The sequence below is a fragment of the Scyliorhinus torazame genome, chromosome 7, assembly GCF_047496885.1.
Source record: "Scyliorhinus torazame isolate Kashiwa2021f chromosome 7, sScyTor2.1, whole genome shotgun sequence".
Lineage (NCBI taxonomy): Eukaryota > Metazoa > Chordata > Chondrichthyes > Carcharhiniformes > Scyliorhinidae > Scyliorhinus > Scyliorhinus torazame.
In genome coordinates, this window is record NC_092713.1 from 195,301,626 (window position 1) to 195,327,761 (window position 26,136).

The 26,136-nt window shown below is 47.3% G+C and overlaps 1 protein-coding gene across 1 annotated transcript in view; it reads left to right on the forward strand.

The window, feature by feature from the left end:
- Window positions 1-26,136, forward strand: part of LOC140426764 (dedicator of cytokinesis protein 2-like) — a 1,003,703-nt gene that overhangs the window by 692,789 nt on the left and 284,778 nt on the right. Inside the window, exon 29 of the mRNA XM_072511919.1 lies at window positions 2,725-2,819. Coding sequence (XP_072368020.1) covers window positions 2,725-2,819 — 95 coding nt within the window. The remainder of the gene's footprint in view (window positions 1-2,724; window positions 2,820-26,136) is intronic.

Here is a 26,136-nt window from a genome sequence, read left to right on the forward strand (position 1 = left end):
TGTTGCTTCATAGCGCCAGGGTCCCAGGTTCGATTCCTGCTTGGGTCACTGTCTGTGTGGCGTCTGCACGTTCTCCCTGTGTCTGCGTGGGTTTCCTCCGGGTGCCCCAGTTTCCTCCCACAAGTCCTGAAAGACGTGCTGTTAGGTGAATTGGACATTCTGAATTCTCCCTCTGTGTACCCGAACAGGCGCAGGAATGTGGCGACTAGGAGCTTTTCACAGTTACTTCATTGCAGTGTTAATGTAAGCCTACTTATGACAATAAAAATGCTATTATATGTATTTGGAGATGATCCTAGAGGAAGGTGCTGCAGTAGAAAATGCAATTTAAAGGGCCAACACGGTGGCAGTGGTTAGCACTGCTGCCTCACGGCGCCGAGGACCCGGGTTTGATCCCGGCCCTGGGTCACTGCAGTGTGGAGTTTGCACATTCTCCCTGTGTCTCACCCTCACAACCCAAAAAGATGTGCAGGGTAGGTGAATTGGCCATGCAAAATTGCCCTTAATTGGGAAAAAAAGAATTGGGTACTCAAAATTTATTTTAAAAATCGAAAACCCAGTTTAAAAATGATAATGATGTCCTTTTCGAGTATTGGTCTTTTAATTCATCAAAACACAAGACAAAAGGAAGTGGGAATGGCATTGCAAATAGAAAGAGGGAGGTGCAGGTACTGAGCCTAGCCTGATATTTGAGTTGGCTTTAGATGGCTGGATAAAATGGTGTGAATGACTCTCTCCATTTAGAGTTGGACCTGTTGCCCCTTTCTTTTATATTTGTTTCTGGGATATGGGCATTGCTGACTAGGCCAGCATTCATTGCCCATTTCTCATTGCCTTGAGAAGGCGGTGTTGAGCTGTTTTCTCGAATTGCTGCCAACGATGTGGTATAGGTACACCCAGAGTGCTGGTAAGGAGGGTGTTCCAGGCTGCTGACCCAGTGACAGTGAAGGAATGACGATATATTTCCAAGTCGGGTTCGTGAGTGTGTTGTGGGGGAATTTGCAGGTGGTGGTATTCCCATGTATCTGTTGCCCTTGTCCTTGTAGGTAGTGGAGGTCACAGGTTTGGAAGATGCTGTCGAACGAGCTTTGGTGAACTGATGAGGTGCATCTTGTAGACAGTGAGCTTTGCTGTCACTGGGCGTTGGTGGTGGAGGGGATGAATATTTATTGAGATGGATGTGGTGCCCAATCAAACGGGTTGCTTTGTTCTGGATGGTGTTGAGCTTTTTGAATGTTGTTAGAGCTGCACTCATCCAGGTAAATGGCAAATGTTCCATCACACTCCTGGCTCACGCCTTGTAGATGGTGGACATTATGTCATTTAGAATGAATGTAATATGTCAAAGTGCATATTCTAACATCTTCAGCATAGAGCATGAGGTTATGGGCGCGATCGAACAGCCACGTTGCACCAGGCGCGAATCCGAGCGAACTGGTTAGATCGCGGGAGAATCCAAAGTAAGGAACCGTGCCTGGTGCTGATCAGTTTCCGATCCCTGCTCACATTGGCGAGATCCTGATCCAGCCCCAGTATGGCGAGACACCAATAATCGCCAATTAAGGCCAATCTGCATCCCCTTAACGGGAAGGACCCCCTTCTATCAGCCTCAGGTAATCTAACTGGTCCCTCCAGCGAGCGGTCATGTCGGCACTGAATAGTACTGATCCACACAAACATGGACCATGCATCAGGGCACCTGAGGGGTCTCTGACGCCGTTGGATATCCCTGGGTGGTCAGTGGCAGGGCAGGGTGGCACCCAGACTCTCCCTCTCGCACCCAGGGTGCCAGGGTTGCACTGCCAAGGAAAGGAGGGTTGAGGGAGGATTTGGAGATGGGGTTTAAAGGCAGGTATGAAGGGGCCTCTGGAATGTTGGGGGGGGGTGAAGGGTGGAGGTCTTGGAAGGAGGTGGGCCCGAAAGGGCGCATGGGAAGGATTGAAAAGGGAGGCCCTCAGCGATCCCATGGGTGTCCTCACTTGGCAGACTGTGGTGTAATGCCCATGTGTGTGTGTGGGGGGGTAACATTACCCGTGGGTGGGAGGTGTGGGGACCCTCAAGCTCACTTAGAGATCAGGGCACTCTTTCACCTGATCTCTGAGGAGCAGTCTGGCCAGCGAGTTCAGCTCCCCAGTGATGGAAAGAAGTAAGTGTGGGTTTGACCGGAGAGAAACTCCCCTGGGCCCAATAAAGTTACTAAGGGTGGGGTTTACCACGCTGCCCATCACGTGTGTTTTGGCGGCGGAGGCGGCCTGCCAGCAGGATTTTCTGGTCTTGCGTTTGTTCACAGGATTTCTCGTTGTCATCACCCCTTGCCGCCGGGAAAACTGTGCGCATCGGTGGGACTGGAATATCCCGCTGGCGTGAAAAGCTGGTAGATTCTGCTGTAAGTATGGTTAAATAACGGTGGGAACTCACCGGCAGAGCCAGGGGAAACTCTCAGCAAAGCCTGCCCAAATGACACTTAGAAACCTTTCCGTTAGATCACGCCCAATAGCTGTGCCGTTAAAATTAAGATTTTGAACCCTTGGTTAAAAGAGAGTGTATGATTAGTAATGTCATTTCATTTAGTGTGGGTTGGCAATCATTTTGTGATTTTTCACCATGAGAAGTTGGTTTAAGAACCAAAATTTGTTGATTATAATTTATTGAATATGAGACTCAATTTTCTGCTGCTTGTGGATCGATTTTCCATTCCTTCCTGACCATTTTATTTTCCCTCAGGATTTCTTCATGGAAACCTTCCTCTTATTCAAGGATCTGATCGGGAAAAATGTCTACCCAGCTGACTGGATGGCTATGAGTATGGTGCAAAACAGGTAGGAGGTGCAGATCATTGGCACAACACCCCCGTCCCCCACCTACTCCCACTCAATCAGCTTTGGCACAGTTGGCAGCACCTTTGCTTTTGAACTGGATAGTCACTGGTTCAAACCCCACGTCAAATACCCAAGCACAGAATCTAGACTGGCCTGTTAAGTAGTGTGGAAAAGATGTTAAACTAAGGCTGCATCTACTCTCCCAAGGATTAAAAGTGTCCGATGACATTATTGGAAGAACAGCAAATGAATTTTCTCCCTGTGTCCTGGCTGTAAATTGCGATGGGAAGTTCTGAGATCCAGGAAAGTGCTGTGCAAATCCAAGTCCTATCTTTGTTTGTGTGTGCTACTTTAGAGCCCAATGGTTTATTGCATGGTGTATAAGATTTCAGGCTTCCTCTTTCAGATAACTGCCCAACGATTGTTTCCGGTGAAGTGCAGATATGGTTCTGGTTCAACAATTTTGAAGGATTGGTTCTCAGAAGCTGGAATTGTGACTCCTTTCACCTCTTGAGGATGGGGAAGGGGAGAAATGCGGGTTATCAGGCACAGCCTACAGTCATGTTTGCAGTTTTTCTCCTGAGAGATACTGAAAATTCCGCTATCTGATGTCTATTTGGGTCTTCGCAGTGGAAATGTAAAGAACTAGGTTGTGAATGGCAGCTATTTGACTGTTAAACATCTGGCTCAAAAACAATATTTAACCGTGTTGCGAGAAAGTGCCCCCAAACAAACAAAATTCACCTCCACTTCTGAGGCTGAACATAAATGCCCATCAGAAACACTCAATTGTGACAAATCTGAAAGGGCACACGGAGGAAGTGGGACAAGGGAGATACCGAGGCTGTAATTTTCCAGATGTTCGCTGACAGCAGGGTTCTCCGGTCCGACCGGCCGGCAGCATACCCCCGTTGTGGGTTTTCCGGCAGCAGAGGTGGTTTCAATGGGAATTCCCATTGACAGCGGCGGAAACAGCGTGCCGCCTCCCGCTGCTGAGAAACACATGGCTGGGTGGTCGGAGAACCCCACCCGTAACCTACAAGTCTTGCCGGGAAAGGTCAGTCACCATCAGCTGGTGCATTCTCCATGGCAACGCCTTTACCAATCAGAGTCCACTTGCCAATCAATCAGCACCCTCTTCCCATGAAGTACATAGTTGTTGCCTCCCCTGACATTGGAAGTCTTATAATTGTCCTGATGAATGCAAGATGAAAAGGTTTGACAAAATAGGTGGGATTTTCCCACCCACCCCGCAGCACGTTTCGCAGCAGCGGAAGTGGTCCGCCATTTCTGGCGACAGATTCTTCTGGTGCCTTCACTGTCAAGGGGGTTTCCCGTCGTATGCATGGGAAACTCTCGGCAGGAGTCGGACGTCGGTGGACCGGAAGATTCCGCTGGCAAGAACGGCCGAAAGATTCCAACTAATGTCTTTTTTCAGCTCAATACTCAAGATCTGTACTACCAAATGAACATCTGTATAACCTACAAAAGATAAAATTGATCAAGTAAAGATAGGGAGGACGTGTGATCGAGATGAAGCTTCCAGTCTCATTCAGGTTTGACAAATGCTCCTGAATCATCATGAAAGATGAAATGGCACGGTACCAACTACTCCCACTGCCCACCCACTACCCCACTCAGCCCCGAGTACCTCCTCCCCACCCTCACATATTAACCTTTAACTGGTCCACAGTTAAGTAATGAGCTCTACCCAAAGCCCTGTACTTTTTCCTTAATTTAAATGTTCTAGTTTTAAGGGTTAGGGTTAGTCTATTAAAATCTTTACATCTTCAATATCTTCATTCCAGATATAATTTCATAAATGACAATATCTAACACTGATTTTTTTTTTTCAAATACAATTTTTGCCATGTTCCTTGACTAATATTGGATGTTGGCCACCTCTCCCTCCTAGATGCTATTGTTCAACTTGGGGTCGGGGGAGGGGGAGAGGTTGAAGGAATTGGCATACGACCCTTTTACGGGGTCTCCTCGCACAACCGCTTTAAATGAAATCTGTACACATCAAACCGGGGCTCCTCCCAACCTTTTTGTTGAAGAACAAAGAACAAAGAAAATTACAGCACAGGAACGGCCCTTCGGCCCTCCCAGCCTGCACCGATCCAGATCCTTTATCGAAACCTGTCACCTATTTTCCAAGGATCTACTTCCCTCTGTTCCCCGCCCGTTCATATATCTGTCTAGATGCATATTAAATGATGCTATCATGCCCGCCTCTACCACCTCCGCTGGCAAAGCGTTCCAGGCACCTTCTGCGTAAAAAACTTTCCGCGCACATCTCCCTTAAATTTTCCCCCTCTCACCTTGAAATCGTGACCCCTTGTAATTGACACCCCCACACTTGGAAAAAGCGTGTTGCTATCCACCCTGTCCATACCTCTCATAATTTTGTAGTCCTCAATCAGGTCCCCCCTCAACCTCCGTCTTTTCAACAAAAACAATACTAATCTACTCAACCTTTCTTCATAGCTAGCACCCTCCATACCAGGCAACATCCTGGTGAACCTCCTCTGCACCCTCTCTAAAGCAGCCACATTCTTCTGGTAATGTGGCAAACAGAATTGCACGCAGTATTCCAAATGTGGCCTAACCAAAGTCCTATACAACTGTAACATGACCTGCCGACTCTTGTACTCAATACCCCGTCTGATGAAGGCAAGCATGCTGTATGCCTTCTTGACCACTCTATCGACCTGCGTTGCCACCTTCAGGCTTCAATGGACTTGAACTCCCAGATCTCTCTGTACATCAATTTCCCCAGGACTTTTCCATTGACCATATAGTCCGCTCTTGAATTGGATCTTCCAAAATGCATCACCTCGCATTTGCCTGGATTGAACTCCATCTGCCATTTCTCTGCCCAACTCTCCAATCTATCTATATTTTGCTGTATTCTCTGACAGTCCCCCTCGCTATCTGCACCTCCACCAATCTTAGTATCATCTGCAAACTTGCTAATCAGACCACCTGTACCTTCGTCCAGATCATTTAGGTATATCACAAACAACAGTGGTCCGAGCACGGATCCCTGTGAAACACCACTAGTCACCCTTCTCCATTTTGAGACACTCCCTTCCACCACTACTCTCTGTCTCCTGTTGCCCAGCCAGTTCTTTATCCATATAGCTAGTACACCCCGAACCCCATGTGACTTCACTTTTTCCATCAACCTGCCATGTGAAACTTTATCAAACGCCTTACTGAAGTCCATGGATATGACATCTACAGCCCTTCCCTCATCAATTAACTTTGTCACTTCCTCAAAGAATTACATTCGGTTTGTAAGACATGACCTGCACAAAACCATGCTGCCTATCACTGATAAGTCTATTTTCTTCCAAATGTGAATAGATCCTATCTCTCAGTATCTCCTCCAACAGTTTGCCTACCACTCACGTCAAGCTCATAGGTCTATAATTCTCTGGATTATCCCTGCTACCCTTCTTAAACAAAGGGACAACATTAGCAATTCTCCAGTCCTCTGGGACATCATCTGTGCTCAAGGATGCTGCAAAGATACCTGTTAAGGCCCCAGCCATTTCGTCCCTCACTTCCCTCAGTAACCTGGGATAGATCCCATCCGGACCTGGGGACTTGTCCACCTTAATGCCTTTTAGAATACCCAAAACGTCCCCCTTCCTTATGCCGTTTTGATCTAGAGTATTTAAAAATCCATCCCTAACCTCAACATCCGCCATGTCCCTCTCCTTGCTGAATACCGATGCAAAGTACTCATTAAGAATGTCACCCATTTCCTCTGACTCCACGCATAAATTCCCTCTTTTGTCTTTGAGTGGGCCAATCCTTTCTCGAGTTACCCTCTTGCTCCTTATATACAAATAAAAGGCTTTGGGATTTTCCTTAACCCTGTTAGCCAAAGATATTTCATGACCCTTTTTAGCCCTCTTTATTGCGCGTTTGAGATTTGTCTTACTTTCCCGATATTCCTCCAAAGCTTCATCAGTTTTAAGTCGCCTCAGATCTTGTGTATGCTTCCTTTTTCATCTTAGCTAGTCTCACAATTCCACCCGTCATCCATGGTTCCCTAATCTTGCCATTTCTATCCCTCATTTTCACAGGGTCATGTCTGTCCTGCACTCTTATCAACCTTTCCTTAAAAGACTCCCACATTTCAAATGTGGATTTACCCTTAAACAGCTGCTCCCAATCCACATTCCTTAGCTCCTGCCGAATATTGTTATACTTGGCCTTTCCCCAATTTAGCACTCTTCCTATAGGACCACTCTCATCTTTGTCCACGAGTATTCTAAAACTTACGGAATTGTGATCGCTATTCCCAAAGTAATCACAGAATGAAACTGCAACCACCTGGCCGGGATCATTCCCCAATACCAGGTCCAGTATGGCCCCTTCCCGAGTTGGACTATTTACATACTGCTCTAAAAAAACTCTCCAGGATGCTCCTTACAAATTCTGCTCCATCTACGCCTCCAACACTACATGAGTCCCATTCAATGTTGGGTAGGTTAAAGTCTCCCATCCCGACTACCCTATTGCTCCTACATTTTTCTTTAATCTGTCTACATATTTGTACCTCTACTTCACGCTCGCTTTTGGGAGGCCTGTAGTAAAGTCCCAACAATGTCACTGCACCCTTCCTATTTCTTAGCTCTACCCATATTGCCTCAGTGCTCAAATCCTCCATAGTGCCCTCCTTAATCACAGCTGTGATATCATCTCTGACCAGTAATGCAACTCCTCCACCCCATCTACCTCCCTCTCTATCCCTCCTGAAGCATCTATACCCTGGGATATTTAGTTGCCAATCTTGCCCTTCCCTCAACCAAGTCTCAGTAATACCAATAACATCATATTCCCAGGTACTAATCCAAGCCCTAAATTCATCTGTCTTACCTGCTACACTTCTCGCATTAAGACAAATGCTCCTGAGACCACCTGTCCCTTTGCGTTCATCATCTCTTCCTTGTCTGCTCTTCCCCTTAGTCACAATGAGTTTATTATCTAGTACCTTACTGGCTTTAGTTGCTGCCTCCTTACTGACCTCTAACTTCCTAATCTGGTTCCCACTCCCCTGCCACATTAGTTTAAAACCTCCCCAACAGTGTTAGCAAAAGCACCCCATAGGACATTGGTTCCAATCCTGCCCACGTGTAGACCATCCGATTTGTAATGGTCCCACCGCCCCCAGAACCGGTTCCAATGTCCCAAAAATCTGAACCCCCCTCCCTCCTGCACCATCTCTCAAGCCACGTATTCATTCTGACTATTCTTGAATTTCTACTCTGACTGTCTCATGGCACTGGTAACAATCCTGAGATTACTACCTTTGAAGTCCTACTTTTTAACTTATCTCCTAACTCCCTAAATTCTGATTGTTGGACCTCATCCCGTTTTTTACCTATATCGTTGGTGCCTATATACACCATGACAACTGGCTATTCACCCTCCCCCTTCAGTATGTCCTGTAGCCGATCTGGGACATCCCTGACCCGTGTACCCGGGAGGCAACATACCATTCGGGAGTCTCGTTTCCGACCACAGAAACGCCTGTCTACTCCCCTTACGATTGAAACTCCTATGACTATAGCCCTGCCAGTCTTTTTCCCGCCCTTCTGTGCAGCAGAGCCAGCCACGGTGCCATGAGCCTGGCTACTACTGCCTTCCCCTGATGAGTCATCTCCCTCAACAGTATCCAAAACGGTATACCTTTTTTGGAGGGAGATGACCGCAGGGGACACCTGCACTGCCTTACTGCTCTTTCTCTGCCTTTTGGTCACCCATTCCCTGTCTCCCTCACCAACCCTAACCTGCGCTATGACCAACTCACTGAACGTGCTATCCACGACCTCCTCAGCATCGCGGATGCTCCAAAGTGAGTCCATCCGCAGCTCCAGAGCCATCATGCGGTCTAACAGGAGCTGCAGCTGGACACACTTCCCGCACATGAAGGAGTCAGGGGCATCGGCCGCGTCCCTGAACTCCCACATTGAGCACTAGGAGCTTAACACGGGTCTGGGATATCCTGCCGTTTTTACACTTTACCTTAACTGATTACAAATATAATATCAAATAATGAATAAGTGAAAGGAATAAAGATTTTACTTCCCAATCACAATACTTACCAACCCACGAAGAGTTACATTTCTTCCAGCTACTGCTAATTGGAGCACTTTCCTTACCAGCCAATCAGGTCACTGCTTTGCTGTGATGTCACTCTTCAAATTTATCCCCAAAGACCCTGTGGCCACTGTTTAAGCAGCTAGTTTAAATACTCACCGCTCGACTCTGTAGCTCCGCCCACTCCAACAGCTGAATTCCCGCCGAAAAGGCTCGAATCGGACAAGCAGCTAGTTTGAATACTCATCAAGCCTGATCGCCTGCAGCTGCACCCTCAAGCAGACAATGCCAAGCCGGCCTTTTCACATTGGCTAGCTCGCTTTGAAGCATACATCGGATTTTCGACAGAACCACCTTCAGTTTGAATAGTGGTGAAAATAATAATTTGCATTTGAGTAGCACCTCATCATGTCCTTCTGACGTTCCAAGTCATCAGTCATGGTGGCATGGCAGCACAGTGATTAGCACTGTTGCCTCACAGCACCAGGGGCTGGGTCTATTCAGGCCTTGGATGACGGTCCGTGTGAAGCTTGCACTTTCTCCCCGTGTCTGCATGGGTTTCCTCTTCCTGTTTCCTCCCACAGTCCAAAAATGTGCAGATTAGATGCATGGCCATGATCAATGCATGGGGTTACGGGGATAGGGCCGGTGGGGGGGCGGGCGCCTAGCTGAGGTGCTCTTTCGGAGGGTTGGTGCAGAGTCAAATGGCCGAATGGCCTTCTTTGGACTGTAGGAATTCTGTGATTCGATGAAATCCCTTTAAAACCAACAAAGAGCAGCACGGTAGCACAGTGGTTAGCACCGTTGCTTCATAGCTCCAGGATTCCAGGTTCGATTCCTGGCTTGGGTCAGTGTTTGTTCGGAGACTGCACGTTCTTCCTGTGTCTGCGTGGGTTTCCTCCGGTGCTCCGATTTCCTCCGACAGGTCCCAAAACATGTGCTGTTAGGAAATTTGGACATTCTGAATTCTCCCTCTGTGTACCCGAACAGGTGCCGGAATGTGGCGACTCGGGGCTTTTCACAGTAACTTCATTGCAGTGTTAATGTAAGCCTACTTGTGACAATAAAGATTGTGGTAGTCACCACTGTTGTATAAATCACATACGAGATGTAATACGATAAGGCTCCTGTACTACTGGTACGGGGTTAGATCCCTGCATGCTGGCTCCGCCCAGTAGGTAGAGTATAAATGTGTGTGCTCACCGAGCTGCAGCCATTCCGGCACCAGCTGCAGGAGGCCACACATCACTGCGTAATAAAGCCTCGATTACTCTCTACTCTCGTCTCATCGTAATTGATAGTGCATCAATTTATTAAGCTGAGATTTTACAACGATGGACCTCCGCATCAAGGCGATCTCCTGCAGCTGCACCCTCAAGCAGACAACGCCAAGTCGGCGTTCCCACATTGGCTAGCTTGCTTTGAAGCCTACATCGGATCAGCGACAGAACCACCCTCAGAGGCACAGAAGCTCCAGATCCTGGAAACGGGGCTGAGCTCCGATATCTTTCCCCTCATCCAGGACGAGCCGACCTACGCTGAGGCCAATGGCACTAATGAAGGAGAACTACACCCAGCAGACCAACAAACTTTATGCGAGGCACCTCCTGTCCACGCGGCATCAACTCCCTGGTGAGTCTGTGGAAGATTTCTGGCGTGCACTGCACGCCCTGGCGAGGGACTGCGATTGCCGTTTCGGCCGTTGAACATTCCCAAATCCTAATTAGGGACGCTTTCATTACAGGCATAGGGTCGGCGTACATCCGCCAGCGCCTCATAGAAGGGGCTACCCTCGACCTCGCGGCAACCTAAAAACTCACGATCTCACTAACGGTCGCCTCCCGTAATGTACAAGCGTATGCTCCCGACCGCACGGCGCCCCCCTCCTGGACATCGTGGACCCCAGCAGCGAACACCCCATCGTGGACCCCACCAGCGACCGCCCCCAGCCAATCCTAAGCATGTGCTGCGCAGCAGCCAGCCAACCCCAGGAGACCCAAGTGCTACTTCTGCAGACAGACAAAGCACCCCCGGCAGCGCTGATCTGCGGGAAGGGAGGACATTTCGCTGCTCTGTGCCAGGCACACTCGATTGCCGCTGAAACCAGGCCCATTGTTCCTGCACCCCCCACGTGCGACCATCTTCCTCGCCTCAGACCACGTGCGGCCCGAGGGCGCAGCCATCTTGCTTGCCTCAGCACACGTGCGGCCCGTGGGTGCCGCCATCTTTAACGCCACCTGCCACGTGTGCCCCGTGGGCGCCGCCATCTTCCCCGCCTCAGGACCCCTGCTCGTCGGGAACCTCATCGGGCCGCTCATCGCCTGCCGACCAGCCAGGGGCCTTCCAACACCAGCTACAGCTCGCCTCCATCACGATCGACCAGTCCCGGCCGCACAACCTCGCAACTGCGTCGACGATGATCTAGGTCGATGGGCACAAGCCAACATGCCTTCTTGACTCCGGGAGCACAGAGAGCTTCATCCATCCCGATACGGTAAGGCGCTGCTCCCTCGCGGTACACCCCATTATCCAGAGAGTCTCCCAGGCCTCCAGATCCCACTCCATGGAGATCCGGGGGTACTGCACTGCCGTCCTCAACATCCAGGGTGTAGAGTTCAGCGACTTCCGGCTCCACATCCTCCCCAACCTTTGTGCTGCTTTGCTACTCGGCCTGGACTTCCAGTGCAACCTCCACAGTCTGACCCTGAAATTCAGCGGGCCCCAACCACCATTTAATGTATGCGGTCTCACGACCCTTAAGGTCGACCCGCCTTCTCTGTTTGCAAACCTCACCCCAGATTTCAAACCCGTCGCCACCAGGAGCAGACGGTACAGTGCCCAGGACTGGACCTTCATCAGGTCTGAGGTCCAGCGGCTGCTGTGGGAAGGCACCATCGAGGACAGCAACAGCCCCAGGAGAGCCCAAGTGGTCGTTGTGAAAACTGGGGAGAACAACAGGATGGTCGTTGACTACCGTCAGACCATCAATCGGTACACGCAGCTCGATGCGTACCCCGTCCCACGCATATCTGATATGGTCAATCAGATTGCACAGTACCGGGTCTTCTCGACAGTGGACCTGAAATCTGTCTACCGACAGCTCCCCATTCGCAAGGCGGACCGCCCGTACACTGCGTTTGAAGCGGACGGCCGCCTTTACCACTTCCTCAGGGTTCCCTTCGGCGTCACCAATGGGGTCTCGGTCTTCCAACGGGAGATGGACTGAATGGTTGACCGGTATGGACTGCGGGCCACCTTCCTGTACCTGGATAACGTCACCATCTGCGGCCACGACGCTAACCTTTCCAAATTCCTCCACACCGCCAAACTCCTCAACCTAACGTACAACAAGAAGAAGTGCGTGTTCAGCAGCAACCGCTTAGCCATCCTCGGCTATGTGGTGCAAAATGGGGCTCTAGGACCCGACCCCGATCGCATGCGTTCCCTCTTGGAACTCCCCCTCCCCCACTGCCCCAGGCCCTGAAACGATGCCTGGGGTTCTTCTCATACTGTGCCCAGTGTGTCCCTAACTATGCGGACAAGGCCCACCCACTCATTCACGCCACAGTTTTCCCCCTGACGGCCGAGGCTCACCAGGCCTTCAACCGTATCAAGGCCGACATCGGCAAGGCTGTGATGCACACGGTCGACGAGACGCTCCCCTTCCAAGTCGAGAGCGATGCATCAGACGTCACTCTGGCCGTCACCCTCAACCAGGCAGGCAGGCCCGTGGCATTTTTTCATGCACCCTCCATGCCTCCGAAATTTGGCACTCCTCCTCGAGAAGGAGGCCCAAGCCATCGTAGAAGCTGTGTGGCATTGGAGGCATTACCTGGCCGGCAGGAGATTCACTCTCCTCACTGACCAACGTTGGTTGCCTTCATGTTTAACACACAGCGGGGTAAGATCAAAAATGATAAAATCTTGAGTTGGAGGATTGAGTTCTCCACCTACAATTACGAGATTTTGTATCGCCCCGGTAACTCAACGAGTCCCCCGTTGCCCTATACCAACGTACATGTGCCAGCGCACAAGTGGACCGACTACGGCCCCTACACAACGCTCTCTGTCAACCAAGATCACCCGGTTCTTTCACTTCATAAAGGCCCGCAATCTGCACTACTCCATTGAAGAGGTCAGGGCTCTCACCAGAGACTGCCAGGTCTGTGCTGAGTCCAAACCCCACTTCTACCGGCCAGACCGTGCGCACCCAGTGAAGGCTTCCCGCCCCTTTGAACGCCTCAGCATGGATTTCAAAGGACCCCTCCACCGACCGAAACATGTACTTCCTTAACGTGGTTGACGAATACTGCAGATTCCCCTTCGCTGTCCCATGCCCCGATAAGACATCTGCCACCGTCATCAAAGCACTCAACACCATCTTCGCCCTGTTCAGTTTCCCCGCCTACATCCACAGCGACTGGGGATCCTGCGTCAGTACCTGCTCAGCAAGGGCATCGCCTCGAGCAGGATGACCAGCTACAACCCCAGGGGAAACAGGCAGGTGGAGCGGGAGAATGGGATGGTCTGGAAGGCCGTCCAGCTAGCCCTACGGTCCAAATATCTCCCGGTCTCCCGCTGGCAAGAGGTCCTCCCCGACGCCCTTCACTCCATCCGATCGCTACTTTGCACTGCGACTAATGCAATCCCTCATAAATTCTCCTTGCCTTCCCCAGGAAGTCCACCTCCGGGGTTTCGCTCCAAACATGGCTGGCAGCTCCAGGACCCGTTTTCCTCCACAAGCACGTGCGGCTCCACAAGGCTGACCCGTTGTTCGAGAGGGTACAGCTACTCCATGCAAACCCGCAGTTCGCCTACATGCGTACCCCGACAGCCGCCAAGACACAGTCTCCCTCAGGGACCTGGCACCAGCTGGATCCCCACCCCTCCCCCTTATCTGGCGCCACACTTCCTCCCCCCAGCGCACCTCACCACAGCCCCCGTTCTAGGACGATCCGCCCTCCCCTTGGCCCCACCCGGGTATGAAGATGAGGTCTACATGCTCCCAGAGTCACCGGTGACCAAGCCGACGCCTGCATCGCCACCGGGACTGCGGCGCTCATAACGGAGGATCAAGGCACCCGATCGCCTGAATTTGTGAACTTTTGTGAATTTGTAAATAGTTTTCCACCACCCCTGCTGGACTCTTTTTTAACAGGGGGTGAATGTGGTAGTCACCACTATTGTATATATCACATACGAGATGTAATATGGTAAGGCTTCTGTACTACAGGTACGGGGGTAGATCCTTGCCTGCACGCTCCACCCAGTAGGTGGAGTACAAATGTGTGTGCTCCCCGAGCTGCAGCCATTTCGGCAGCAGCTGCAGGAGGCCACACATCTCAGCTTAATAAAGCCTCGATTACTTTCTACTCTCGTCTTGTCGTAATTGATAGTGCATCAAAGATTATTATTATTATTAATATTGAAGTTCCTCCTCATTGCTACATGGACAATCCAAGCCATCAATTTTCACACATTGAGGCCCTACAAACATTAGATAAATGAGTGATTGAAACAAAAAGCTGTTCTTGTGAGTATGGTTTAAGGGAAGAACATTAGCTGGGTCTCGTGCTTCGCTTTAGTAATGAGAAGTGTATATATTAACTGATCCTAAGAGGGAAACCTCATTTTGAGGGCGAGGAAAGATCTAGGCTCACACATTGCTTACATCTATTTATGTATCATTTTCTTCAGTGACATATTAACTTTAGTTCCATGCTTCCTGAAAACTATAAGCTCAGATAGTTGTATTGTGTAGCATGAAACAGCGTTTCATTCATTTTTGATGACCTGTCTTGTCTTGTACATAAAATGATTCAGTGTCTAATGAAGGAGTATGACACTAGGCTCTATGGCAACAAAATGGAAACAGTACTGTTGAGCTGCAGTGTTATCTCCACATGGTTCTCCGGTCAAGCAAGCAGAGCTGAGTGTTTGTACATTTAAACAGGAGCTCAAGCTGTGCTCACTGGCATCCAAGTGTCATTTAAATGTTGATTGTTCTGCGAACCTTCATTCACAGTCAAATCTTCACCAAACACCAAGTGACTTCATTCCAACTAAAAACAGAAAATGCCATAAAAACTCAGCAGGTGAGCCAGCATCCATGCCAAGCAGAGGATAGGGTTGGTGTTTCAGGTTGATGATTTTATGTCTGGGCTAGGAAATGTTACAGATGAGCAGCAACTTCTAAGCAGCAAGGAGGGGTAGGAACAGGAAGAAAGGAGTGATCTGTAATCGAGCGGAGGATTAATGATTAAATAGCAGAAGTGATGACAGTGTCAGAAAAAGGAAGCACTAATGATAGAAACCTGGAGAAATAAATAGTGTTGCCCCAAGGCCCAGAGGATGTGTGAATGGTGTAGCAGCGTGGCAGAGAAAGGGAAGAATATGGAGAATTTCAGGCTCCAAGGGGTCTGGCAGTGTGATGGAAGGAAATGGCAGGTGATTTCTGCGCCCTATCTTCCACATGTCATTCCATGTACACCCACCCTACCCATTACTGCTGTTCAACAGGAAATGAGAGCTGTGGTCTACATTATTGCTTTGGAGTAGTTTCCATGACTCCCAAAGACCGCCAGTTTATAAGCACTCTCACTGACATGTTTACAGTTTTGAGCATATTCCCTTCCACTAGCTTCTTCCCAGGCTGCTTTCTCTATGGATGCGAAGATCACATGAGTGATCTCTTCCTTCGATGGTTAATCACAGAAGATTAACCCTTTGTGGGGCTTAGTCAAACACGCTCCATCATACTACGTGGTCAGGCTGTGAAGTTGTTGAAGTCAAATTCGACAGGTTAGATGCTTTCCTCAAGCTTGCATTAAGCTTCCTTAAAATAGTGCTGGTGACCAATTGGTCAGATTCGGATGGAGAATTAAAATGGCAGACGACCAAAAACTCAGGATCACACTTGACAACAAAGCAAAGGTGTTCAGCAAGGTCAATCTCTTCTGGTGGTAAACTGATTAACCTCTTTACACCTATTTCCTAGGTGCATTGCCTTAACGGTTATTAAATCAAAGTAAGCAGGCTGACTGCATTACAATGATGCACTGAAGGAATTCTATATAAACTTGACAACAAACATATCATCTGGGAAAATTTAAACTGACCAAGTTAGAACTGAACTATGCGTTCCAAGACATTGCCAAATGTGATGTACCATCAGCTTGGGAGTGTCATTGCTTATTTATACTGTAATTACACAGTGTGAAAATCACATCACTTTGGCACAGATATCACAGTGTAGCAGTGCCATAAACGGAGAGTATACAATTAACAGATGTCAGACCAAAGCACTGTGTCTCAAACGAATACACTACAACTCTGCTTTGGTTTAATAAATGTTACATTAATTATCATTCCTTTTTGAGTTGACCGTTGAGCCGACCCTCTATCATTTGCCCCATGGTTGTTTTTAAGATTGCTTATCTGAAACCAACTGAATCAATAATGCAAATGGCGGGATGGTGGGGGGGAGGTAGAAACTACTTTCCAATATTAAGTAATTACCAAACAAGTGATATCCAATGCATCTCAATCATTGCAGGATAAAGTAACATTTAATCGGTGGAATTCAACACCCTTCACTTCAGAATCGATGCGGTTTAATCTATGTAAATCTATCTCCTTTGTCAGACTCTTGCAGTTTCTTTTCCCCATTTCCCATTACCCCCAAGGCCCTCCCAACCCTCCCATCCATCGCCACCCCCCCCCCCCCCCCCCCCCCCACACACACACACAACCACCACTGTGGGAAATGTGCTGCCGTTAGCATCTTATTCAAAATTTACATGGTTTCCAGGGTGCCCCTCTGGCACCACAGTGTCCATTGATCAGGAGCCCAAATGGATGGTCCCAGCAAACCAAATTAAGCACAGGGAAGCTCCTAGCTGAGTCTGCTGGTGATCCCAGCTATTCATTTGGCAGCTGGATAGAGAACATCCAGTGTGATCCTTCAATAGCCCTGAGCCAGAGTTCACTGCACCCCAGCAGCCAGGTTGCATGAAAGTGATGATCAAAGCCAGCACGCTCTTGGTCAGGTGCAGTACGCTAACTCCATGCTTGTATGGTTCTCTAAGGCTCCTTTTGGGGTAAAAGAGGTTAATATACATTCACATATAATATTGCACAAGTAAATGTTTTGTTTATTTCAAAGATCAAGTTTACACCATCGCCAAAAGGCACATATACTCTCATCTTTAGCACCTTGTCCTATTTAGCAGCTGATTACAGCCTGGGAATCATGTACTGGGACAAATACTGCAGAGTAATAGAGCTATAAACTGTTGAGCTTATAGTTATGATGTGGAGATGCTGGCGTTGGACTGGGGTGAGCACAGTAAGAAGTCTTACAACACCACGTTAAAGTCCAACAGGTTTGTTTCAAACACTAGCTTTCAGAGCACAGCTCCTTCCTCTTACTGAGCTTATAGTTAGACAAGCGCTCAATCAAGACAAGAGAGATAGAGAACAAAAAAGATGGAAGTTGAGTCTACAGTACACCCTTCGTAGCAGCTCAGGGGTGAGCAGCATTGGCACAAGAACTCAGTGTGACTGAGGGAGACCAATGAAGACAAATAAGTGAAAACCTAGCTCTTCAAACCTTCAAACCTGGACAATTTCCTTCTCCCTCATTTGGCAGACAACCAAGTCGTCACATATTGTGAGCGTGTTAACAGCAAGTTGTCAAACCTTATCATCTTGAAGTCCCAACACTCAAAGACAAACATGGTAACTAGTACAACTTTAGTCCCTCTCACTTATTAATCAATCTGACATGTTCAAGTGATTCATGGGCAAATGCTCATTCCATCCCATCCAAGTGTGCTCACTGTGCTTCTTAGGCAGCCAATTTGTGCACAGTAATATTTCAGAAACAATGATATGACAGATAAGAGTTCAACTGTTTTGATGGTTATGTTGAGGGATACATGTTGGTCAAGCTTGAGGAATTTCTTTTCCATTTTCCACACCAGTCTTGTTCTGTCAGCAGGCGATTTCCAATTAATGTCGCAACATTGTGTTGTGGGCCAATTTTCATTTGGTACTGGGTTCAGCCTTCCCTTTTGAACTCATACCATCAACAAAGAGTAAAATCTTGATCCATTGATCTGGACTGCATTCTGAACCAATGTCCTACAAATGAATGGCTAGTGGCTAATGTTACTTCAAAGTAATAATAATCACAGTACTCTAGGGGTTACTGGGGTAGCAAGACAGGTGAGCAAAAATCTTTTTCTCATTCAAGTAATTTCGTCATTCTACCAAGATAACTCAGTCAAACTAATTTATATATGAATTAGTGAATATGACCAGGGGCTTGTTTAGCTCACTGAGCTAATCGCTGGCTTTTAAAGCAGACCAAGGCAGGCCAGCAGCACGGTTCAATTCCCGTACCAGCCTCCTCGAACAGGCGCCGGAATGTGGCGACTAGGGGCTTTTCACAGTAACTTCATTGAAGCCTACTCGTGACAATAAGCGATTTTCTTTTCATTTTCAAATGAAATTCGCTTATTGTCACAAGTAGGCTTCACATGAAGTTACTGTGAAAAGCCCCTAGTCGCCACATTCCGACGCCTGTTCGGGGAGGCCGGTACGGGAATTGAACCGTGCTGCTGGCCTGCATTGGTATGCTTTAAAAGCCAGCTCTTTAGCTGAATCACTAGCTTTTGGAGAACAGCTCCATCCTCAGGTGAACCTGCTCCGAAGGCTCGTGATTCGAAACAAACCTGTTGGACTTTAACCTCGTGTTGTAAGACTTCTTATAATGAGGCTTGACTAAGAACCCAAGCTTTCTAAAGACTTTACTTTATTGAAACAGTTGCACACAATGGAAACATTGCTTGATTGATAGCTTTACAAGATTTTTCTGTGATCTATTTTGTCACTGGCTCCATGTTTATTTACACAAGATGAAAAGGTGTCAAATGCTTATAGTTTCTTTTACTGATACTTTAAATGACTGGTTAATTGACACTTTTGTGGAATTGCTACAGCAGCAGTTTTCTTTCAAATTATGAATGGCTGTTTTTAAGCATTTCTAGACGTGTCACTGTCACTGTTGGTTCTGTGCAGGGCATACACTGAGTGAATGGGCATGGAAGTGCTAAGAGTTGGTGTGGAGTGTATAGGGGCCACTGAATGTGGATGGAGGAGCATGATTGGTATGGAGTGTATAAGGTGCAATGGGAGTGAGGGTTCTGAGTTGGCATGGGGGGCATGGATAAGATCTTTTGAAGTTATCTTTAAAAGGGTTCCCGCATCTGGAATATGACTGATGACTCTTCTGAGGAGCTGTGAACCATGAGTCCCTGAGAAGCTGGCCTGACTCCAGGTAGATGTCTACCCCACAATGGAGCCAGTCAGTTGGGGAGTGCAGGGTACTTGCTCACTGCCTGTGCCCTTCTCCTGTGGTAGTGAAAATTGAGATACCACAAATGGTGGTGGGAGTCCTTGAATTTGGTCTTGTTCACCATTTTTAATGGACGATGGAGTCTCCCAGCTCTGCAAAAATCCAACCGATAAACAGTGTGTCTCTCCCAACGCTGGCTGACCTGCTCAGTATTTCCAGCATTTTCTGTCTTTAAGGGAATTGAAAACTTTATCTTACCTCTTTTTTGTAAGGGTTCCAAGAATCAATCTGCTAAACTACTGATTCTATTACACTGCAGTTAAAGCATCTGCTGCAATATATTTGAGTTTATTTTTAACCTACATATTTGCCTCATGCTCCTTCCACAAAATTGAGACTACATGAAAACATGATAACAAGTAAATGCAATTTAGTTGGTTTAATCGATAAATCAGTCTTCAATTTTATTCTGGTCCGGTCTCTTCTTGCCCATCTGTCTCCCTCGTGCCCTTGAATAATAAGCGCTCAGCTAAATGGGTCACTTCCTGTGAGAGACTGTGGCCCTGGCTCATTTGTTCCTGCCTGGAAGAACAGCTCTCTCATCATCTACGATTTAGATTTCCCAGACTGCTCAATGTTACATCGAGGGCAGTCCACAAAGTCTGCGGATTCTGTCCATTCGCTGCAGTGATCATGATTCACTCTGTCGTCAACTGTGCTGCTTATAGCCCAGGCCACACATGATGCCGTGCATTACTTCGAACAGCAGATTCCAGTCAGATCTCTGTGCAGTCTCTGGGAACTTGCTCAAGGTTAAACAGTTGGAATCAAATTATTATTTGTTTCATTTTTTTTCATGGAATGCGGACATCATTGCGGGGGGGTGGGGGGGGTGGGGGGATGGCATTTTTTGTCTGGTCTCCGATTGCCCATGAACTGAGGGCCATTTCAGAGGGCAGTTAAGGGTCAACCACTCTGATGTAGGTCTGGAGTCACAGGTAGGCCAGAACAGATAAGGGTGGCAGATTTCCTTCCACCAAGGACATTAGTGAACCAGTTGGGATTTACAGCAATCGATGATAGTTTCATGGCCACTGAGACAAGCTTTCAACTTCAGATTTTATTAATTGAATTTAAATTAAATGAGTGGCACAGTGGTTAACACTGCTGCCTCACAGCGCCAGGGACCCAGGTACGATTCTGACCTCAGTGACTGTCTGTGTGGAATATGCACATTCTCCCCCTGTCTTCGTGGATTTCCTCTGAGTGCTCCGGTTTCCTCCCACAGTCCAAAGATGTGCAGGTTAGGTGGATCAGCTATGTGAAATTGTCCCTAGGTGGGTTTATGGGGATAATGATGGTTTGGGCTAGGCAAGGTGCTCTTTCAGAGGGTCAGTGCAGACTCGATGGGCCGAATGGCCTCCTTCTGCACCCTAGGGATTCTATAATTCAATGATGATTCAATGATTTTACGATTAAATTAATTAGCTGTTGAGATGGAATTTCTGTTCTTAAGCATACCTGCACTACTTTTCTAAATAAGCTGCATTTGGCTGAGACAGATATGAAGATACACAAGTGCTTGACTTTGTTTTAAGCCTCAGGCCTTTGTTAATGAATGGAAGCAGAGAGAGAAAGAATGAAAGAAAAAGGATAATTATAGCAGTTTTCAAACCACCAGATGATTTACAACCGATGAAGGGCTTGTAAAGTGGAATAACTGTTGTAACATAGGAAACACAGCAGTTAATTTGTACATCGAAAGATCCCACAAATTGCAAGGTGATGATAAGCAGGTAAACTGTTCAGTGACATTGATTAAGAGATAACTACTGTCCTAGATACTGGGAAAGAACTTCACAGCAATTCTTCAAAATAACACCATGGGATCTTTCACAGGAAGTTTTTTAACATCTCATCCAAACGAAAGCGCCTCTGGCAGTGCAGCATTGTAGTCTGAGTCTTGATTTTTATGCTATTTGATCCCAGAAACTCAGAGGTGATAGCGCTGCCCACTGAGCCACAGAAGGCATGCAAGAGAGTGTGTAAATGTAAACAGGTGAGAGGTAAAATGACATTATAAAACACAACCAATTTGTTTCCTCCCTCCTTCAGGAGGATTGGCTTGTGAGTTGCCAATATTAATTGATAAGGGCAATTGATACTGACCCACCTAAGGTCTGTTGCCATGGCAGAGCCTGTGAGTGCTTCAAATATATCAACCCCCAATGTTGACAGGATTGCTGGTTGTTAAAACTGAAACCGAACTTTCCTTTATTGAGAAAGGTTATTGACTAGTTCTGTCTCACAGCTCTTCTCCCATTCAACTCAGTGTCCAAGCAATCCCCGAGATATATGTGCTGAGAGACTATTATTACCCATAACCTGTCTCGCGTAACCATTGGAGGGCTGATTTAGCTCAGTGGGCAGGACAGCTGGTTTGTGATGCAGAACAAGGTCAGCAGCACGGGTTCAATTGCTGTACAGCTGAGAATTCTGAATTCTCCATCAGTGTACCCGAACAGGCGCCAGAATGTGGCGACTCGGGGCTTTTCACAGTAACTTCATTGCAGTGTTAATGTAAGCCTACTTGTAACAATAAAGATTATTTGTTCATTTATTTATTAATTCATTACAAGACAACTTACATTATTAAAACATTAACAAGACATTAACACCCACAGCAATCTAATTCATAGATTTATGCAGTATGGAAAACTGCCACTTGGCCTATAATGCATGCACTGGCCGTCCGAAAGTGCTTTTTAATTAATCCCACTCCTTTGCATCCCTTCCATAGCTTGTCAATGTTTTCTATTTCAATTATGTTTGCCACGCCTCTTTTGAAAGTTACTGTTGGATCCACCCCCATTTTCAGGTTTTGCGTTGCACATCATAACAACTGACTTTTCACAGATTCCTGACTTGTTTTTAAAATGGAGGCTTTAATGGCCCCTACACTGAAGAATGTGAGTGGGGTAGAGGAGGCCTGGGCAGAAAATTGGAAGCAAAATTAACTGCAGAAAATACTTTATTGGTTTGCAACAGGTCTCTTACCTGACAGGCAGTGTGGTTGGCAGGAATCATATCCATTGGGCAGAAAAGCCTTTGGCATAGGGAGGCCAGGGAGGAATGCGGAGGGAAGATGATGGTTGGAGGATATTGTGGTAGAGGAAGTTTGTTTTTGGGCAGAATTGTTATGGGCCAGGGTTTAGAGAGCCCCAAAGTGTATCATGGAGTTCACCTGACCCACAACTTTGACTAGATTGTGGTTATGGGGAGCACACGGCCCTACTCTGCAGGTGTGATGCAACAGAAATCTACAGTACTTTTAAATTAAAACACTATTTATTTATGAAACCAGTTAACACTTTATAAACCCACAGTAAACATCTTAACAACTATCAACACCAATAAATCCCCCAAAGAATATACTCTCTAAGTGACTCTTAATCTTTCCTTGCAACATCCATAAGACAAAAAGAGCCCTCTTTACAGAAAGACATCAGGTTTAACTTCACTACTGAGAACAGTTATCACTTTGAAATCACCAAATGAACATTCATAAGCTTGCAGAGATTCATACACATCTTGCTGTGATTGCAGCTTTTCCAAATCTAAAATGAAACTAAACACACACTGTGGCAAACAGCCTAAAGCAAAAGTAAAAGCAGACCGACAGCCCACTCCACCCACACTCTGGGTAAACACCCATTTCTTAAAGGTACATCCACTACAGATATTTTTATAAACACCCATTTCTTAAAGGTACTCTCACATAACAGAAGACTGTGATGGCTAGGGCGGGGAGGGAGTGGAATTATGTCAGATTAATAATGGGGTGTGTTAAAGAGGCAAGCTTGTTTCTGGGAGATAAACTTTCTGCTCCTTCTGGCCAAATGCAGTTTATATTACATTATAAACCTTATTGATCTGACTCTTCTCAACTCCTTTCACTGACTGGTTTTGTCAAAGCTTGGCAAACCCGTTCAAAATAAAAAACCTATAAAAATAGTGACACAGAGCGTCCCTCAAATATTTTACTCTCCTCAGACCATGTCGGTCACTTCCCTGATCTGGTTCCATTAAAACTGGAAATGGGTGGAGGTTGGGTTCTAGTTTAAGATTTAAAATATTTCAATTTTGCACTCCCAGTCCAACCCCCCTCGACGCAGGGTGTTGATTAAAACCCTTCATCTCTGAACCACTAGTAACTGTTGCAGTGACCAGAAGGGTGCACATGAGACAATACAGTTAAAGTAGATTTCTTTCCCCCTACCACATTTTTCTTTCAGATCTGAGATTATGAGTGCTCCTTTCCTCTCTATCACAGAGTAGTATTTTTATGATTTATGTTCGGAGGATTTCAGATTAGGTTCAGTCCCCAGGCACCCCTACATCTTTCACCGAAAGGTAGCAGGTGTGTTGCTAATCCTTCGGGGAACTGGCTGATCTGCTCTGTCAAATTGTGGCTTCTTTTATCCTGCCATGTCCGCTCTGAGGCCACCTGCGCCAATCTCTAATTACACTGTCTGAGGAACTTGATGGCGCTTGAACATTCAAGCCTAAAATTCAGCCCAGACCAACATAGTGAAACCATTCCCTGGCTTGCGGTCTGAGTGAATTCTACATGAGCTGAGTTTGAATCTCCGCTGTGTTCCTAGTGAGAGTGAGCAGGTAGAACCAAATTAACTCAGCTTGATAACGCTGTTGAATCTGTTGGTAAAATATGAATATCAAGAAAGATTTACCTGCAAAAAATCAAAAAGATTGCCAGAGAATTGAAGTTCAGAAATGTTCCCATATGTTCCCCCTCCTTCCTTTGCGATATGAAAATGTTCTATAACAGGGCTTACTGAACAGTAATGAGATTCTGTGGCATAAAGGGATCTGAATAACATGTACTGCATTATATAATATGAAATGGGCCTTATAAAACAAATTCTTCTATCACTCTATTCTCCTCACTCTCCAGAGATCACACTACTTTTTGTCTGCAAAGCAATATCAGAAGGAAGTGGAAGTGGAGAGTGAGGCAGGACCAGAGGCCAGGGAGGATGTCTCCAGTGATGATTCTTAGGATGAGACTGGGAATGCACAGGTTGAGGACTTTGAGGTGAACAATAGCAACATTGAGGGGATAGGGAAGCGAGGGATACATTGATCCAGCCGACGGTCAGGTAGGCATCCAAGGGGCGGCGTGTGGCGCAGTGGTTCGCACCAGGACTGCGGCGCTGAGGACCCGGGTTCAAATCCCGGCCCTGGGTCACTGTCCGTGTGGAGTTTGCACATTCTCCCCATGTCTGCGTGGGTTTCACCCCACAACCCAAAGATGTGCAGGTTAGATGGATTGGCCATGCTAAATTGCCCCTAAAATTGGAAGAAAAATAATTGGATACTCTAAATTTATTTTTAAAAAGGTAGGCATCCAAGGCATGGACATTGACTTGATTTCTCACTGGCAATAAAACTTTCCTTCACAACCCAACCCAGATATCTTACAAGTCTGTGCAACATCTGACCTATGTGCAAAGCATGCACATGTGGCTTCACAGCGCCTGGATCCCAGATTGGATTCCCCGCTGGGTCACTGTGCGGAGTCTGCACGTTCTCCCCGTGTCTGCGTGGGTTTCCTCCAGGTGCTCCGGTTTCCTCCCACAGTCCAAAGACGTGCAGGTTAGATGGATTGGCCATGCTAAATTGCCCTTAGTGTCCAAAAAAAAGATTAGGAGGGGTTATTAGGTTATGGGGATAGGGTGGAAGTGAGGGCTTAAGTGGGTCAGTGCAGACTTGAAGGGCCGAATGGCCTCCTTCTGCACTGTATGTTCTATGTATCTATGTAGCTCAGCTCTTTGAATTAAAGGAAATATTTCTGTGATTTTACATTAACATAAAAACAGCATACAAATATTCCATACCTAACAGAAAACTCAAATAATGTCACCCGTGACACACCCTGTTGTGCTCAAGGTGTCTTAAACTTACATATGCTGGTATTGGACCTTGGTGCACCCATACGCGCTGGCAGCCGCATTGGAGGCATCCTGATTTTGCTCTTGAAGTGGCAGTGATGACCTTGGTGGGCATCCTTTGACTTCCAGCGCCTGAGCTGTCCCAGCTGGGAAGGAGCATCCTGCCCCATGGTTGGGCAATGCCCATATGTTGCAGCATCATCAGATGCAGGGGCCATTGGCAGAGGGATGGAGGAGCTCCTGCCCTCATCCAGTGAACCCTGAGAGGAACCCACAGAGCCGACAGACAGCTCACCTGCCTGTGGTGTGTTTGCACCTCCCTTTGATGGATGGGCACTTAGCAGGAGGTATCTCACCTATCTCTCACACTGACAGTAACCTCCAGAGGTCAGAGCTAATGTGCTGACCTGAAGGTCCAAGAATGACCCTGGAACCCCTGAGGGGGTCTCTGAAGCAGCCCCTCCACAAGAGTCACCATTCTCTAAATGGAGGTGGCTGTGCGCCTGGTGCTTAAGGTCAACACATATTCAGGCTCGACATGGACTCTCAATGATCAACGCCATGGCAAATGGACTTTCATGGATCTTTGCCAGATCTACCAGCACATCCTGCTGGACATAAAGCATCTGCCATCTGTTGGACGCCTCCAGATGCTCATCATCTGCATGTGCTCTCACAAACGGCCAGAGACCTCTCTGTCTCTGCCACCTTCTCACTGTGGAGGTGATGACCTGATACCCACTGACTTGTGAGTATATGCACTGGTGCTTGATAACAAAAGGCAGCGTGACACAGGTGCAGGAGTGATGCCCTCCTCGGTGCCTGATGGTGTGTCCTTGGGGTTGCCTGCGGCTGGAGCGTTTGG